Raw genomic sequence first — 15732 nt, 5'->3', positions numbered from 1 at the left:
TTTGACATGGGAACCAAAGACAAAACAATGAACAGCAGTTGGTCTAGTGTGTATAATTCTCTTCAGGAGAAATTTACTGCAATGATTTCAGAGATAAGGATTAACTATTACATGGATAGCCTGGAAAAGTTCTTAAAGTGCAGGAGACTAATAGAAGATTTTATAGTGTTGTTAACATGTGAAAAGTTTAGAAAGCGTAAATAAAGGGAAACTTCCCAATGGCTTAAGAATCAGCAACCAGACTGGCAAAAGGACCAGAAGCAACAGGTGATCCGAACTTGGAATGTAGTGCAAAAGAAAATTTTACGGTAACTTCCAACAGAATCTGATAAATACTTGACACCTGAAGGAGAAAAGTACTGGAGCAGTATGGGGAAGCAATCATGGAGGGGTAATAATTAGACTGCTCTTTAAAAGAATCAGCACTGAGTCAATGGGCCGATTGGCCTTGAACCACACCAGTTCTTTAGTTGCTCCAAAGCTATTTCAGTGTTCTCTTACTGATCAATATTCTTGCTCTGATACATACAGATATTCTGACTATTTTTACTGAATTCTGTCAAACCTTTCCTGTTCTGATCCAACGTCATTTTTCAAAAGGGATTCAGAATTAGCATTAATGTCTGAACTCTCTTGAAACACTTATATAATACCAGTACTTAATCTTCAATTCTTTTTGCAGAATTCATATAAAAACATTTTTAGGAAATTCTTGAATGGTTTATTTGGTTCCATCTCGCATGTTCATTAACTTGATCTCTATCATTTAAATGTATTAAATAGTGGCTAATAATATAAGCATCCTGTGTTCCCTGGTGTGAGTGGAAGTATATATTATGGCATTCCTGATTTAAATTAGTTTAAATACTTCACAAAGGCACCATCTATTTTCAGAACCAGCCTCCTAGCCTCCAGCCTATTCCGATGAATCTCGCCCTCTGAAAAATTGTTGCTCCTCAGAAAATATTTTCCAGATATCTCCAAACACAAGTTTTCCTTTTCAGTCCATCTTCAGCCAATTAATGAAACCAATGATCATTTGCCTTTCTGGCAAATTATCCAATTACCATTAATAATCCAGAGGCCACTAATTTATCTCCCTTCTCCTTAAATTTGCTATTATTCCCTTAAAACTGTCTTATTAAGAAGACAGATTTCCTATTCATTCTACCAATGTGCCAAGCAATTACAATTTCCTTAATTTCTTCCTTTGTCAAACAGCCCAGTGTAGGTATTTTAAATTGACTTATTCGGAAATGTTGTGACACATTTCTGGTGCAGGTAGGACTTGAACCCACATCTTCTGCCCCAGAAGGAGGAATACTATCACTATGCTACAAAAGCATTAATTATGCTGTGTACTATGTCCTTAATCTTATCCCTTGAAAATGTGGGTGGCACGGTGGCTTAGTGGTTAGCATTGCTGCCTCACAGCACCGGGGTCTCAGGTTTTATTCTAGCCTTGGATGACTGTGTGGAGTTTGCGCATTCTCCCTGTGTCTCCGTGGGTTTCCTCCGGGTGCTCTGGTTTCCTCCCGCAATCCAAAGATATGCAGGTTAGGTGAATTGGCTGTGCTAAATCGCCCATAGTGTTAGGTGCATTAGTCAGAGGGAAATGGGTCTGGGTGGGTTACTCTTTGAGGGTTGGTGTGGACTTGTTGGGCCAAAGGGCCTGTTTCCACACTGTAGGGAGTCTAGTCTAAAAAATTACTTATTCTAATGAATGGATATCAAATTTCTAATTCCCAAAATTGGATGCATGGCAATTCCTACTGCCCTATGCTACACATCATTGTCTGCTCCTGTATGTACCACACTGTCTTTGTTAGCCAGACTATTGCTGACCATGCAGAGATGCTGCAGGCTGGGGGTGGGCCTAGTTGGTCAAGGTTGTCCTCTAATGTTATCTGCTGTAAACGAGCAGCCTCCACCCAGTTTGAACAGCTTGCAACAAACAAGTGTTACCACATCCGGAGTATTGTGAGGCTCCTCCCTCGAATGGTGCAGGCAGTAGAAATGTTACCCGAGGATGCTGAAGGCATGGCATGCCAATATGGCCCTCACTATGCTTGTGTGTATGTGGGTTCCAATGTGGAGACATGAGTGGATAACCTTGTTGCTAAGCAACCACGCAGTAACATTTGACTGGCTCAAACACAACTGGCAGAGAGGAATGCAAAACTATGAGGGAATCCTGACTAGGATTCTGGATAAACAGTTACCTGCATGACGAGATGCCTGTGGTTACATACAAATTACATATGGAGTGAATGGAATTCCCTGCAGTTAGTGAAAATGGCTACATTCATGCAAGGCATGTGCAAAACTTTCATGTCCATGCAGTGGCATCCCAGCTCATGTGTCAGGCTGCAGTCTGTGTAAAGGGAAAGAGATGAAGCCATCTGCCTGTGTATACAGAGACTTGATGATCTCACTTATACAGCAGTATACAATATGCTGCAAGATGTTGATGATAGCTCCCGAAATAGCCTGGAAGGAAGCAGAAAAGGCAGTATAAAAACAAAGAGCTTGCCACTCGACAGCGAAAGACAATGTAGTCCTTGCCTTTTTCTGAGGCTACAGTTGTGGCTGCATCTGTTGGCAGATTTCAATCATGGCCTGTTCAATGACAGCTCAGCCACTGTGTCTCATTGAAATTGACTGTAAGAGCATTGCTCTCTAAAGATCCTTGGTGGATATGTCCCCCCTAAACCAGCGTAAAGTTCTCCTTTCCCTCTTAGCAGCTTGTCCTGCTCTGTGTGGCCTCTCATCATTCTCCCAGTGGTGCTCAATACCAAGTGGAAGACATACCTGGCCACCCATATCAGGAACTGCTAATGTCATCTACTGCATCCATTGTACCTGGTGTGGTCTCCTCTCCATTCGGGAGACAGGACGCCTTCTTGCCGATCGTTTCAGAGAACATCTCTGGGATAGCTGCACCCACCAACCCACCGCCCCGTGGCTGAACACTTCAACTCCCCTCCCACTCCATCAATAACATGCAGGTCCTGGGCCTTCTCCGCCGCCAAACTGTTACCACCTGACGCCTGGAGGAAGAACGCCTCATATTCCGCCTTGGGACCCTGCAACCACACGGGATTAATGTGGATTTCAACAGCTTCCTCATTTCACTTCCCCTTCACATTATCCCAGTCCCAATCCTCCAACTTGGCCCACCCTCTGGACCTGACCATGACTCCCCCCTCTGACTTGTCACCTTCTCCCTCACCTTCATCCACCATATCGCTTTCTCAGCTACCTACCCCCAACACCATCCCCATCCAATTAACCCCCTTGGCCCACAAGCCTCATTCCTGATGAAGGGCTTATCCCCGAAACATAGATTCTCCTGCTCCTCAGATGCTGCCTGACCTGCCGTGCTTTCCCAGCAGCACACTCTCAACACCCATATCAGGAAACAATTTGTTACAGCACAAGCTTTTAAATCAATGAAGATGGACTAAATTACTAGCCAGACCAGTCCCTGTGAATTACTGAAACTTCAGGCAAGAGTAGGAAACACAAAGTTCATACAATATACCATGCATCCGGAAGAAATCATCCCGCAATTGTTGATAATTGTTGAACTCTAAATAGCACTGGTCAGAAAGGGTGGGCTCCTTCATGTCATTTAGCATGGTCTTCAGCTCTGTGAAACAGAGCACAGGTACAAGCTGGAGAATGATGTTTGAAAATGCCATTGCCGGCATAAAGCCTGCCTTGCAAACTGCCTGGTGATGTAATCTGCCTGCTTAGTGGGCGGCACGGTGGCACAGTGGTTAGCACTGCTGCCTCACAGCGCCTGTAGACCCGGGTTCAATTCCCGACTCAGGCGACTGACTGTGTGGAGTTTGCACGTTCTCCCCGTGTCTGCGTGGGTTTCCTTCGGGTGCTCCGGTTTCCTCCCACAGTCCAAAGATGTGCGGGTCAGGTGAATTGGCCAAGCTAAATTGCCCGTAGTGTTAGGTAAAGGGGTAAATGTAGGGGTATGGGTGGGTTGCGCTTCGGCAGGTCGGTGTGGACTTGTTGGGCCAAAGGGCCTGTTTCCACACTGTAAGTCTAATCTAATCTCAGCTTGGTTAAGTACGTATTAGCAAACTTCTTTATCAAGACAGAATCTGGTACACTTCCTATTAGAAGTGTACATGTGCACCTCTGGTGTCATTACTAAGCATTAGAAGGTCACATAGCACAGTTTTCTTCCAAGATTTTCATGCTTGGGCAATAAAGGTAGATATTTATCACCTCTCTTATATCTTAACACATCTTCACAATAGTACTTTCACTGACAGCAGTCTCAATTTCAGCAGTAACACTGGAATATAAATAACCGGCATCAATGCTGCAGGCTAGCAGAAGCACATTTAACAAGCTGCCCCTCTAAAGTTTCTCTGGGGGCAACAGTGATGACAAAACTGTAGCTCAAACTTTGTCATTGAAGATTAAAGTCTCAGCTCAATCTTACAATCCAACAACATTGCTTTTACACTGCTGTCCTGCACTGCCTTTCCCCAGAGACTAGGGAAACTCCGTGACTGGTGTCATGGCCCCAGCTGATATTGCTATTTGACAAACAGTCCTCAGACTGAAATGTGGCTTGATAGATTATATTATTTTTCATTTTAACAAGGTGGTCTCACTAATTTGACTTTAGCAATAAAACATAAATTAATGATGATATAATAGAATTGACCAATGGTTTAGCAAAAACAGAAATTGCATTCTCTGTAAGGATTCTCTGCAGATTTAGCACCATCTGTAGAGAAAAAGCAGAGTCAACATTTTGGGTCCAATGATCTTTCAGTTCTGAAGAAGACTGATCAGATCTGCTTTATTTATATCTAAAACATACTTCTAAAGATTTTGAAACAAATTGTAAAAACATAATCCCATTAAATCCAAAAGAACCCCTTTATAGTACTTATGCCGGAGAGAATTCCGTTTTCTATCATCTCAATATGGCATAATTTAACTTTGGTTTCAACTCTCAGTCTCGAGAATCTAACACTCCTGTTTGAAGCATTCATACAACTACCTAAACTTTCTCGGCTTCAAATAATCCTTTTAGGGTTTAAACAAAACACTTCTGGTCATTTACGAAACTTTGCACACTGAAGTAACCTTTCTCTTAAGAATTCTAAACAGTCTTTGCCCTTTCTCAGGAGCAACTGCTTTAAACATCCAGCTTCAGTCAAGTACCCTGGTAAACTCGAGTAAGGGCTTATGCTCGAAACGTCGAATTCTCTATTCCTGAGATGCTGCCTGGCCTGCTGTGCTTTGACCAGCAACACATTTGCTACCCTGGTAAACTGTCAAAACTGACACGAAAATCTTTTTCAAACTATGGGTGTCTCCTTTAATCAACCCCTGACTATGTAAATGGCAAACTGAATGCACAATGGTTTACTTCGTTCACTGGTAAACTTTTCTCAATGCCAACAAAATTCTATTCCTCTCCACGTTGTCTTTCTCTCACATTGTATTTTAAAAGTTATCTTCATTGCTACAGAAATATTTAAAAGTTAATAAGTAAATCCCTTAAGATACACAGGGATCCCAATGGCCATTATTTCAAACTCAAAAACTAAAAGTTTCAAAAATAGAATATATTAAGACATACATATGTCATACACCTTATACCAGAAGAGAAAATTCACAATTAACATTTGCACATTTAATGATTTCATTTTTGTCACTATTGCTTGGAGTCTATTCACATAGTAAATAGGGAGGATTTAATGTGTCATTGGGCCACTTATTTTTTGGGGAAGACATTCTTGATGATTGCTTTATTAGCTGATACAGTCATGTAATGACATTATTTTCCGTATTTGTGTTGGGCTTGCATGGGAGAAGAATTCACCAATATCCTCAATTGTCAACACAGCTTTGAACTTAAAGTCATAGCACATGAAGAAAGCTTTAATTTCTGAGTCAATCCATTTCAAGTGCTGCATTTTGGGAAAGCAAATCTTAGCAGGACTTATACACTTAATGGTAAGGCCCTAGGGAGTGTTGCTGAACAAAGAGACCTTGGAGTGCAGGTTCATAGCTCCTTGAAAGTGGAGTCGCAGGTAGATAGGATAGTGAAGAAGGTGTTTGGTATGCTTTCCTTTATTGGTCAGAGTACTGAGTGCAGGAGTTGGGAGGTCATTTGCGGCTGTATAGGACATTGGTTAGGCTGCTGTTGGAATATTGCGTGCAATTCTGGTCTCCTTATCGGAAAGAAGTTGCGAAACTTGAAAGGGTTCAGAAAAGATTTACAAGGATGTTGCCAGGGTTGGAGGATCTGAGCTACAGGAAGAAGCTGAACAGGCTGGGGCTTTTTTTCCCTGGAGCGTCAGAGGCTGAGGGGTGATCTTATAGAGGTTTACAAAATTATGAGGGGCATGGATAGGATAAATAGACAAAGTCTTTTCCCGGGGGTCGGGGAGTCCAGAACGAGAGGGCATAGTTTTAGGGTGAGAGGGGAAAGATATAAAAGGGACCTAAGGGGCAACGTTTTCACGCAGAGGGATGTATGGATTCAGGTGTATGGTTTGAGCTGGCAGGGGATGTGGTGGAGGTTGGTACAACTGCAACATTTAAGAGGCATTTGGATGGGTATATGAATAGGAAGGGTTTGGAGGGATATGGGCAGGATGCTGGCAGGTGGGACTAGATTGGGTTGGGATATCTGGTCGGCATGGACGAGTTGAACCGAAGGGTTTGTTTCCATGCTGTACATCTCTATGACTCTTAATAGGCATAAAACATCAGTGATAAGTTTTGCAACAGAATTCTTTTCTAAATAATGAGCACACACAAAAGCAAGGACCCTAAGCAAATTGCCACTACTTTGGTGGGATTTGAACTCAGGTCCCGAGAGTCTGGATCACTGAATTACTAGTTCCGTGAAATTATTGTTACACCACTGTTTTCCCATATGTTTCCTAATTTAACTCCTGCAAGATCTGAGTTTATTTCTCACTCTCCATGGGAGTCGTACTGGAGGATTGGAGGGAGGCGAAAGTTGTTCCCCTTTTAAAGAAGGGTAATAGGTAAATCCCTGGCAATTACAGACCAGTCAGTCTTACATCTGTGGTCAGCAAGGTTTTGGAAAGAATTCTGAGGGATAGGATTTATAATTATTTGGAAAATATTTGTCATGCCTCACAAAGCTTACTGAGTTCTTTGAGGAGGTGACGAGACAGGTTGATGAAGGTCGAGCAGTGGATGCAGTGTAGATGGATTTCCCCACCGCAGGCTCATTCATAAAGTCAGGAAATATGGGGTACAGGGAGATTTGGCTGTCTGCATTCCGAATTGTTTGGCTGACAGAAGGCAGAGAGTGGTTGTAGATGGAAAGTATTCTGCCTGGACGTCAGTGGTGAGTGGTGTCCCGCAGGGCTCTGTTCTTGGGCCTCTGCTCTTTGTAGTTTTTATAAATGATTTGGATAAGGAGGTTATGGGGGGATTAGTAAATTTGCCGATGACACAAAGGTTGAAGGTACCGTTAATAGTATCATGGGCTATTGCAGGCTGCAGCGCGACATAGATAGGATGCAGAGCTGGGCTGAGAAATGGCAGATGGAATTCAACCTGGATAAATGCGAAGTGATGCATTCCGGAAGGTCGAACCTGAATGCTGAATATAGGATTAAAGACAGGATTCTTGGCAGTGTGGAGGAACAGCGGGATCTTGATGTTCAAGTACATAGATCCCTCAAATTTGCCACTCAAGTGGATAGGGTTGTTAAGAAAGCAAATGATGCTTTGGCTTTCATTAACAGAGGGATCAAGTTTAAGAGCCGTGAGGTTTTGCTGCAGCTCTACAAAACCGTGGTAAGACCGCACTTGGAATACTGTGTGTCCAGTTGTGGTCGCCCCATTATAGGAAAGATATGGAAGCTTTGGAGAGGGTGCAAAGGTTTACCAGGATGCTGCCTGGACTGGAAGGCTTGTCTTACGAAGAGGGGTTAACTAAGCTTGGACTTTTCTCTCTGTAGAGAAGGAGGAAGAGAGGTGACCTGATCGAGGTATACAAGCTAATGAGAGGCATGGATAGAGTTGATAGCCAGAGACCTTTCCCAGGGCAGGATTGACTGGGATGAGCGGTCATAGTTTTAAGGTGTTAGGAGGAAGGTATTGAGGAGATGTCAGAGGTAGGTTCTTTACGCAGAGAGTTGTGAACGCATGGAATGCGTTGCCAGCGATGGTGGTGGAAGCAGAGTCATTACGGACATTTAAGCGACTGCTGGACATGCACATGAACAGCAGTGAATTGAGGGATGCATAGGTTAGGCTATTTTATTTTAGATTAGGAACAATCCTCAGCACAACACCGTGGGCCTGTTCTGTGCTATACTACTCTATGTTCTATGTTCTGTATTTTCGCTAGTTCTCGGTTCCCCTTTCTTACTTACTCCTTTTTCTCCTCAATTCTCAACCTCGCCTGAATGATTCTTGCTTTCGCCCCCAGTCTTGCCTGGCTGACTTGCAAAAATCAAGTTTCAACAGGAGTCCTGATGAAGGGCTTATGCTCGAAATGTTGATTCTCCTGCTCCTCAGATGCTGCCTGACCAGCTGTGCTTTTCCAGTGCCACATTGTTCAACTCTGATCGACTGATTGCCATGGATAGAATACCAATGCAACATAAGAGGCCTTGAGAACAATAACTTGCCACAGAAAAATCATAAACTCCAGTATGGACTGGTTCGGTGTGGCTCAATTTCTCACTGGGCAAGTGGGGGAAGTACAAGTCTCCCTTTTATTTTAATGGTGTTTCAATAGTGTAAGATACAATGACAATATCTCTAAAGCACAAATATTCTCTCTAATTATTGCAGTTGTTTCACTGATACAGCATGAGTTGAAAACATTAAAAACAGACTGCTCCATGGACCAAGCAGAAGATTTCTTGAAATTGTCAACAACAAAATGCCTGGTTGAGAGGAGACAGTATTTTAAAAACATTTTCACTTCCAAGCAGTATGAAAATGAGAAAGCTGTTGTGGTGATCTTAAAAAATAATTTTATTATATTTTACATATTAATTTTAAAATGTTTATATAGTAGAGTGAAAAGAAATGTTTTTCTCCACATTTGAAGATTGAGGATCTGACATCAACTCACAGGGAAAAAAGAACACAAGTCTAAAGTGTCATAAGTTATCAGACAAATACAGTACTGGTGTGGAAATTTCTTCAAAGTACAGGCTCAAAAAATCAGAAATCTATTAAGAAACATTTGGAAAACACTGAATTTTATCATTTGTACTAAAACGTCATATCATGCTAAAGAAGTCAAAAACATCTTTTTACCTGTTGCTAAACAATGACCTTGCAAAGTGATTTTCATACTTCACAATTTTGGAGAAAATTGTTGAAGGAATTGCTCTTGCATCAAATCAAGCGTTCCTTTTGCTTGAAGAAAACCAACCAACATAAAGACCAATGGACAAGGTCCATTCCTCTTCAGTCCCAAGTGACAGTGCATTACTGGGAGTTGTATCACTGTTACTTCCTGTTCATTGCTCAATGATTTTTAGGATTTCAGAGGCCAAAGATCCAATGGCAATATCAGCATGGGAGCTGGAAGGTACAGAAAAAAATGCTGTAAATAACCAATAACCACATAGCCCTTTTGTCAAAATTCAATCAGGTCCAAATAACTGCACTGAAAAATTAAGTGATTCTGCTGCATGTTGTGGTGACAGCACAAAAGCTTAAAGGAATATATATAAATTATGGGCAAGAACTAGGCTGAGTGAATATAGTGTGGAGAAATTATCCACTCTGAAGAAAAAAATAGAAAATCTGAACTTTATAAATTGTTGAGATTGAGCTACACAGGTATTTAAGGCGGCCTATATGTTCCTGAACTCAAATCACAAAGTTACAATACAAGTATAGCAAGCAATTTGGAAAACAAACAGTATTATCCTTTATTACAAAGAGATTAAAGTACAAATGAAATGAAGTTTACTGTAACTGTATGGGAAAAAAGTGAGGACTGCAGATGCTGGAGATCAGAACTGAAAAATGCTGGAAAAGTGCAGCAGGTCAGGCAGCATCCAAGGAGCAGGAAAAACGACGTTTCGGGTATAAGCCCTTCTTCAGGAATGAGGAGGCTGTGCCAAGCAGGCTAAGATAAAAGGTAGGGAGGAGGGACGTGGGGGAGGGGCGTTTGGAATGCGATAGGTGGAAGGAGGTCAAGGTGAGGGTGATAGGCCGGAGAGGGGGTGGGGGCGGAGAGGTCGGGAAGAAGATTGCAGGTCAAGAAGGCGATGCTGAGTCCGAGGGTTGGGACTGAGATAAGGTGGGGGGAGGGGAAATGAGAAGCTGGAGAAATCGGCATTCATTCCTTGTGGTTTGAGGGTTCCTAGGCGGAAGATGAGTTGCTCTTCCTCCAGGCGTCTTATTGCCATGGTCTGGCGATGGAGGAGGCCAAGGACTTGCATGTCCTTGGCGGAGTGGGAGGGGGAGTTAAAGTGTTCAGCCACAGGGTGGTTGGGTTGGTTGGTGCGGATGTCCCAGAGGTGTTCTCTGAAACGTTCCGCAAGTAGGCGGCCTGTCTCCCCAATGCAGAGGAGGCCACATCGGGTGCAGCGGATGCAGTAAATGATGTGTGTGGAGGTGCAGGTGAATTTGTGATGGATGTGGAAGGATCCCTTGGGGCCTTGGAGGGAAGTGAGGGGGGAGGTGTGGGCGCAAGTTTTGCATTTCTTGCGGTTGCAGGGGAAGGTGCCGGGAGTGGAGGTTGGGTTGATGGGGGGGTGTGGACCTGACGAGGGAGTCGCGGAGGGAGTGGTCTTTCCGGAACATTGATAGGGGAGGGGAAGGAAATAAATCATTGGTGGTGGGGTCTGTTTGGAAGTGGCAGAAATGATGAAGGATGATAAGATGTATCTGGAGGTTGGTGGGGTGGTAGGTGAAGACTAGTGGGGTTCTGTCCTGGTGGCGATTGGAGGGGTGGAATTTAAGGGCAGAGGAGCGGGAAGTGGAGGAGATGCGGTAGAGAGCATCATCAACCACGTCTGAGGGGAAATTGCAGTCTTTGAAGAAGGAGGCCATCTTGGTTGTTCGGTACTGGAATTGGTTCTCCAGGAAGCAGATGCGGCGGAGGCGAAGGAATTGGGAATATGGGATGGCATTTTACAGGGAGCAGGGTGGGAGGAGGTGTAATCTCGGTAGCTGTGGAAGTCGGTCGATTTATAGTGAATGTCCGTGTTGAGTCGGTCATCCGAGATAGAAATGGAGAGGTCTAGGAAGGGGAGGGAGGAGTCTGAGACAGTCCAGGTAAATTGGAGGTTGAGGTGGAAGATGTTAGTACAGTTGATGACCTGTTCAACCTCCTCGTGGGAGCACGAGTAGCGCCGATACAGTCATCGATGTAGCGGAGGAAAAGGTGGGGGGTGGTGCCAGTGTAACTGTGGAAGAGAGACTGTTTCACATATCCGACTCATCTCTGCATTCCTCGACACGGTCCTGTCCCCCTTAGTCCAAGAACTCCCCACCTACGTTCGGGACACCACCCAGCCCTCCACCTCCTCCATGATTTTCGCTTACCTGGCCCCCAACACCTTATTTTCACCATGGACATCCAGTCCTTATACACCTCCATCCCCCATCATGAAGGCCTCAAAGCCCTCCACTTCTTCCTTTCCCGCCGACCTAACCAGTACCCTTCCACTGACACCCTCCTTTGATTGACTGAACTGGTCCCCACTGCCAAGGATATATTTCCCTCCCCTCCTCTATTAGCATTCCGGAAAGACCACTCCCTCCGCGACTCCCTCATCAGGTCCACACCCCCCACCAACCCAACCTCCACTCCCGGCACCTTCCCCTGCAACTGCAAGAAATGCAAAACTTGCGCCCACACCTCCCCCCTCACTTCCCTCCAAGGCCCCAAAGGATCCTTCCACATCCGTCACAAATTCACCTGCACCTCCACACACATCATTTACTGCATCCGCTGCACCCGATGTGGCCTCCTCTACATTGGGGAGACAGGCCGCCTACTTGCGGAACGTTTCAGAGAACACCTCTGGGACACTCACACCTACCAACCCAACTGCCCTGTGGCTGAACACTTTAACTCCCCCTCCCACTCCGCCAAGGACATGCAAGTCCTTGGCCTCCTCCATCGCCAGACCATGGCAACATGACGCCTGGAAGAAGAGCAACTCATCTTCCGCCTAGGAACTCTCAAACCACAAGGGATGAATGCAGATTTCTCCAGCTTCTCATTTCCCCTCCCCCCACCTTATCTCAGTCCCAACCCTCGGACTCAGCATCGCCTTCTTGACCTGCAATCTTTTCCCGACCTCTCCGCCCCCACCCCCTCTCCGGCCTATCACCCTCACCTTAACCTCCTTCCACCTATCGCATTCCTAATGCCCCTCTCCCAAGTCCCTCCTCCCTACCTTTTATCTTAGCCTGCTTGGCACACACTTCTTATTCCTGAAGAAGGGCTTATGCCCGAAACGTCGATTCTCCTGCTCCTTGGATGCTGCCTGATCTGCTGCGCTTTTCCAGCAACACATTTTTCAGCTGTAACTGTATGGGGTCTTGGCGTCCTGTGTCGTGTATCAGACTCCTTATCTAAGGAGGATTTACTTGAAGGGAGTTGACAAAGGTTTACTAGCCTGGTTCCTGAGAGAAGGAGACTGTACCAGAAGGAAAGAATTGGGCTGACATTCTCTAGAATTTAAAACAATCTGAAATAATTTCCTTGAAACGTTGAAGTTTTTTAAGGGCTCAGTAAGGTAGATCTGAGATGTTGTTCTCCCCGACTGCAGAGTTTAGATCTCTGGGTGACTGCCTCAGAACAAGAAGGGGCCACTTTAGGAGTGAGATGAGGAGAAATCCCTTCACTCAGATGGGTATGACTCTTTGCTAATCCCAATCCCAGAGCACTGTGAATGAGCAAATTCAGGACTCAGATTGGTAGATGTTTAAATTTAAGGAATGGGGGAAGTGTGGGAAGGTTAGATAATCAATCACGATTGTACCAAATGGCTATTTCCTTAAAAGCTGGTAAGATTGAGGTTTAGATATCAATTCTAAATTGCTATCTCCTTAGTTCCTCTCTTCAAGCTCTTACCACCTTTCACACCATGGATGCTGGAATAATCCATCAATGGACCTGTCCACTTATTATTCTGCATTTGCAAGCCTAGCAAATAAATATTGGTAAGCCATTCAATTGTGAGGGAATCACAGCCAATGTCAAAATATTTTTGCCTGATGGGCCACTGAGGGGCATTTTCTGGTAAGGATTGTTGTACATCCATTGGTGATATAAACCTCCTCTGTGTTATTCTCTGCTTAACTGCTTTTTGACCAGTTGCCCAGGTGTTAGTAGCACTCTGTCAACACAGCTAACTCACAATTGTGGATCTTCCTGGCTCACTAGTATTCTAGGAAATAGATTTAACCCCATTAAAAGGATCATGAAAATAGTTAAAGACTTGAAAAGTTAAATCACCTAAACAAATACATTACATCCTATTGTGAATATCCATCTTTATAATGCAGAGTTGCTTTCAAGAACATCTATTTTTAAAACAGTTGTCCCCTTTTTTATTATTAAGGAGACTTTACACTGATCTGTGCAAAAAGGCAAAGCTGGCATCTGCTCATCTATATTACAATCTGGACAATAAAGTCACTAATTCAGAAGCCACTGAAAACTAACATGTAGTTCCAGCAAGCAATTAGGAAAGCGAACGGTAGGCTGGCCTTTATCACAACAGGACTTGAATACAGGAGCAGATATATCTTTCAATAGTATAGTATCTTGGTGCAATGCACCTGGAGTATGCATGCAGTCTTTGTCTCCTTACCTAAAACAAAGGTAATACGTGCCACAGAGGGAGTACAATGGATGTTTAACTGACTAGCTGGGGGCAGTCAGAAATAGGGACACAATCTTAGACTGAAAGGCAAGCTGCTTAGATTTGGATGAGCAGAAATTTCTTCACTCAGAGTCACACAGTCATATAGCATAGAAGAAGCCATTTGGCCCACATATCTTCACTAGTCTAATTTTTCTGCAGTCGCATGTTATAATATTTCACCTAAATACTTTTTAAAAGTGTGAGGTTTTCAATCTCAACTACCCTTCTGGGCAATTTATTCCACATTCCCACCATCTGCTGGGTGAAGACTATTTTCCTCAAATCCCCGCTAAATCTCTTGCTCTTCACCTTCAAATTATGCCCTCTTGTTACTGGCCCTTCAAATAAGGGGAACAGCTGCTTCCTATTCACCTTGTCCATGCCCTTCATAATCTTATACACCTCAATCTGATGCCCTGTCAGCCTTATCGTCTCTAAAGAAAACAACCCGAGCCTATCCAGCCTCTCTTCATTGCTAAAATGCATCAATCCAGGTGATAATCTCAGTGAATCTCCTCTGCACATCTCAAGTGCAATCACATTCTTCCTGTCATGTAGTGACCAGTGCGGCACACAATACTCCAGCTGTGACCAAAGTTTTGTATAGCTCCAACATAACTTCCCTCCTCCTATAATCCGTGCCATGATTGATAGTGGTAAGCGTTCCATTACCTGGAGTACTGTGTGCAGTTCTGGTCTCCAAATTTGAGGAAAGACATTCTGGCTACTGAGGGAGTGCAGCGCAGGTTTACGAGGTCAATTCCTGGAATGGCGGGATTACCTTACACTGAAAGACTGAAGCGACTGGGCTTGTATACCCTTGAGTTTAGAAGACTGAGAGGGGATCTGATTGAGACATATAAGATTATGAAAGGATTGGACACTCTGGCAACAGGAAACATGTTTCCGCTGATGGGTGAGTGCCGAACCAGAGGACACAGCTTAAAAATACGGGGTAGACCATTTAGGATAGAGATGAGGAGAAACTTCTTCACCCAGAGAGTGGTGGCTGTGTGGAATGCTCTGCCCCAGAGAGCAGTGGAGGCCCAGTCTCTGGATTCATTTAAGAAAGAGTTGGATAGAGCTCTCAAAGATAGTGGAATCAAGGGTTATGGAGATAAGGCAGGAAGAGGATACTAATTAGGAATGATCAGCCATGAGCATATTGAATGGAGGTGCAGGCTTGAAGGGCTGAATGGCCTACTCCTGCACCTATTGTCTATTGTCTATATTCTTAATTATCCTGTTCACTTGTCCTACTAACGTCAGGGGCCATGTCCACTTTTATGCACGCCAAACATTCCAATGCTTGCTCACTCCTTACATCAACTGCTCACGAACCTCATAGTTCCTGTTCCCAAATTCTGTAACAATATTTGGTTTCTCCCGGGTGAAGGCAGAAGTGCAGTAGTCATTTTGCACCCTGCCAATGTCCTCCAGCTCCACGCACTGAATCCTCCCTTGGCCATTAATGGGCCCTAATCTTTCTCTGGTTATCCTCTTCCCCTTAAAATACAAAGACAATATAGAGTCATCGAGTCCTACAGCATAGAAACAGACCCTTTGGTCTAACCAGTTCGTGCCGACCAGAATCCCAAACTAAACTAGTCCCACCTGCCTGCGCTTATATACATCCGAATATCTCTTATTTAAATGTCTTTTAAATGCTGTGACTGTACCCACATCTACCACTTCCTCTCGAAGTTCATTCCACACATGAGCCATTCTCTGGGTAAAAAAGATTGTCTTGTCCTCATTAAATTTTTCTCCTTTCTCCTTAAAAGTATGCTCCCCAGTCTTGAAATCCCCCATCCTAGGGAAAAGACACCTGCTGTTCACCTTA

At 44.0% G+C, this 15732-nt stretch overlaps 1 protein-coding gene across 8 annotated transcripts in view; it reads right to left on the bottom strand.

The window, feature by feature from the left end:
• Nucleotides 1-9231: 9231 nt before the first annotated feature.
• The window catches only part of ulk4 (unc-51 like kinase 4), a 496983-nt gene continuing 490482 nt past the window's right edge, over nucleotides 9232-15732 (bottom strand). For 7 of the 8 annotated variants that reach the window (XM_060850207.1, XM_060850208.1, XM_060850209.1 and 4 more), the window contains one exon: nucleotides 9232-9576. In XM_060850207.1, the coding sequence (XP_060706190.1) occupies nucleotides 9513-9576 (64 nt within the window). In that variant the 3' untranslated portion in view covers nucleotides 9232-9512. The remainder of the gene's footprint in view (nucleotides 9577-15732) is intronic. The other variant, XM_060850213.1, reaches the window with a different exon arrangement.

This window comes from Hemiscyllium ocellatum, chromosome 34 (genome assembly GCF_020745735.1).
Source record: "Hemiscyllium ocellatum isolate sHemOce1 chromosome 34, sHemOce1.pat.X.cur, whole genome shotgun sequence".
Taxonomy (NCBI): domain Eukaryota; kingdom Metazoa; phylum Chordata; class Chondrichthyes; order Orectolobiformes; family Hemiscylliidae; genus Hemiscyllium; species Hemiscyllium ocellatum.
This window is presented reverse-complemented; position numbering and strand designations above follow the sequence as displayed.